The sequence below is a fragment of the Poecilia latipinna genome, unplaced genomic scaffold (genome assembly GCF_001443285.1).
Source record: "Poecilia latipinna isolate Pla-1442-1.1 unplaced genomic scaffold, P_latipinna-1.0 Scaffold1728, whole genome shotgun sequence".
Lineage (NCBI taxonomy): Eukaryota > Metazoa > Chordata > Actinopteri > Cyprinodontiformes > Poeciliidae > Poecilia > Poecilia latipinna.
In genome coordinates this window covers 95,133-98,474 of record NW_015114344.1, presented here as the reverse complement: position 1 = coordinate 98,474, position 3,342 = coordinate 95,133, and the positions used below count along the sequence as shown (strand labels likewise).

The following is a 3,342-nucleotide window of genomic DNA, read 5'->3' as shown; positions in this document are numbered from 1 at the left end:
GGACTTTATGCTGCCAACACTTGGCTTTCGTCAACAACTCAGACGGAAGTGAGAGCGCTGCAGTTAGAACACGGTGCGCTAAATAATAAAATATAATTTAACGAAGCTTCGAGGCAAGTAAATTTTCCTCAAAGAATTTTAATACTCGAGGTACTCGAATCACTCGAGGAATTGTTTCAGCCCTAAATTATGTTTAATTCAGGGGGTTTAAAGAGATTTAAATTCCCTTATTTAAATTTCTTTAAATCAGGGGAAGATGTGCTGCTTTTAAGGTCTTTTCACCTGGTTCATTTTGTTAGAGAGGCTTTGTTGAGGTGAAACAGGCCTGAGAGTTGTTGGTGAAACTAAACTAGAAATGTGGGTAATTGATTAATTTCTTGATTTTACAAGGTGGGCAATTGCAAAAAAAAAAAAAAAAAAAAAATCAAAAAAATGTGAAAATAGGAGAACTCTGTAAGGGGGTAAATAGTTTTTCCACAGAACTGTACAACCACAGAAGTCATCTTACCCAGTTCTATGTCCTGGTCATCTGTGAGAATAAGAATGATGTTGGGCCGGACGTTTCTCATCTGGCGGTCCCTCTGCAAGCGAGACCTGAGGCGAAACCCAGACAGGTAGCCGGAGCCCTGCGCCTCAGAAATAACTCCCACCAAGACAAGTAGGAGAAGAAGAGGGGGAACGGCAGGGTGTCGTCGCCCTGCCATCTTTTCAGCGTACAGTACCGCCTCAGTCCTTCATTCACCACATGGGGAGTCGACAGATCTCTCTGCAGCCTGTGAGACAGGACACAGGAGGGCTACAATAAGAACAAAACATTTAAAACCGACGAACACACACACACGGAAACACACAAGGAAAAAATAAGCAGATGCAAGCCATACGCAGCCATTACAGGGTGTTCTTCCGCTCAAATGCACCCGATTGGGCTGAGCTCAGCTCGTTAATCAATCATTAATGATGCATTAGAGTGGTGTCATTGGCTGGCTGTAATGATCGCTGGTGATGAGCACATGGCTGCCAGGCTGGGGCTAATGGGCCTGGGACTCGGGCCAGCTCAAGCCTCACCTCTCCCTGAGAGGGTTTTGTGGACAGGAGGGATGCAGGCCGGTGTGGATTCAAGGAGGAGGGGTGGAGGTGATGGAGTAACATGAGGAGAAAAGCAAGTAATCAGTGTACGTAAAAGTGGAAATATTTGTGAACCATTAAAGCATAAAAATGATATCTGTAATTTAATACAAACACAATCATAATATGTTAAGAAAGTGACAAATTCTTATTATGTAAAGTCAACAAAACTGTTTAAATGAACCACCAAAAATTGTTGCCAGTTTCTTTTATATATTATTTTTACTGCTAGAACCTCTAAAAATTTTGTTTTGGCTTTGGTCATCTAACTGAAGTTACAAAATCAAACAGGTTGTTGAGTCAACTCTGAGCAGCATCAACTTCATGTTGCCCTTTACTTCCTGCCCGCTCTGCTGGAGGTAAATGTCTAGAACGAGTACAAGAACAAGCAAATAAAATACTTTAATAAACAAATATAGCTAAAATATTTTCTATATATTATTTAAAAGGGTCTTCCACTAATATATAGTGAGAATTTTATGTCTGCATGCATCTTTTGATTGTAAGAAGTGTAAATGTAAGCTTGGCTAGCTACTAGCATAGACATAGACAGCGCTATGGTAGGTGCCAAAGGTTTGGGTGTTTATTGCATTTATCTTCAGCTTTTTTTTTTTTTTTTCACAAATCCTAAAAATATCAGATGTTTTAGATTTTCTACACCCCAAAATAATATGTGCTACATCACTAATTCCCACAGTTGAAAAAGATGCGTCTGAACGTGACTGTTCAGGGAGCACCAAGGCCAAACAAGTCTATTTTCCTGCTAGGCTGCTGAATGGTGAAGCAGAAGTGACCTATATGGAAGATAAGGAAGACATTAAAAGTATATTTTTTATGAATTAGATAAAGTATGATGTAGTGTTCAAATATAAAACAAGAACCTGCCTTTCCAATTTTTATCAGCTGCTGAAATCAATGCCTCCCATTAACACACTATTTAAATAAGCTGATATTTTGGTGTTTCACACCATCCAATGGGTAAGGGACAGCAAAAAAAAAAAAAAAAAAGGAAGCTCAAATGTTGTGTCTAATTAATGATGACACATAGCTGGAGCCGCGACACGACCCAGCGACCGCAGCTACAAGCACAGTTAACATCATGTAGTATCTGCGTGTCTGCCGAGATGCTCCGCTGTCATGGAGAGGTGAGGGTCTGGATATTTTTTAGAGTGTGTGCATGAGAGACTCTCGCATACTGTCTCTCGCACATTGATAAGCTGCAGAAAATGAACAAATGTACATATTTAATTGAGTCTGGATGCACACGGGCTATTCAGTTATTCAGAGGCAGACAGGTTTGTTGGCACCAAGTGTGAAATGGTTTAAATGGAAATGTGTCTCTTATTGCAGCAGCAGAATCTCACACATTTATTTCTTTTTTTCCATTTAGAAAAATTCAACCTGTATTTGAGTATATTTATAAAGTCGGGGGGGAAATCTTTAACAAAACTACTAGCTAAACAATTGTTGGTACTCTTAATACAATACAATACAATACTTAATACAATAATCTAATGAGTTACTTTGAAAATTAATATTTACTTTTATATTTTGTCAAATTGACTTCTAATTAATGATCTATGACGTTTGGTTTTCTGGGGGCATTTCTCTTACACAGAGAGCGGCCCAATGGTCACAGAGGCAAAACAAATCCTCCAAAGGACTTGGGAGAGGCTAGCACCATATTGATGGGTAACAAAATCTCCATAGCAACCAGCGGTAGACATTTTGGAAACAAGGTGCTCAAGTGTATCCACCAGTTTGATGCTGTGAACATCAGGTATCTCCCTATTTCAAATAAATAGTCCTATGCTGTTTTTGGCTCTATACAATACACAAAAAATAGAAAAAAAAAGAAGAAAAGATTTCAGTGGGGCACTTTTTTATCTGGAGGAAAAAGTGGCAGGCCCTTTAACAGCTTCTGTGTCTATCCCTGATCACAACCGATGGATCCATGTAGGCTTTAACTGGAACCATGTGCTGTGGTCAAATGAGACCGAAGTTAACCTTTCAGTAACTAAACACTCCAGGCGTTTTTCAGGAAAGAAAGGATGAAGTCAAGTCAAGCTTGCCGTTAGGTACGGTAGAGGGTGTGTGGTGGTGTTGGCTTGTTTCTCTTCAAAATACCCTGGAAACCTTGCTAAAGTGAATATCTTCATAAACTTTTTAAAATCACCAAATTATTGTGAAATGAATGAAATGAAATGAAATGAAATG

General features: G+C 39.2%; 1 protein-coding gene across 2 annotated transcripts in view; it reads right to left on the bottom strand.

The window, feature by feature from the left end:
* sulf2a (sulfatase 2a) overlaps positions 1-805 on the bottom strand; it is a 29,940-nt gene extending 29,135 nt beyond the window's left edge. For both annotated transcript variants that reach the window (XM_015060599.1, XM_015060600.1), the window contains exon 1: positions 509-805. In XM_015060599.1, the coding sequence (XP_014916085.1) occupies positions 509-704 (196 nt within the window). In that variant the 5' untranslated portion in view covers positions 705-805. The remainder of the gene's footprint in view (positions 1-508) is intronic.
* Between the last annotated feature and the right edge of the window lie 2,537 nt (positions 806-3,342).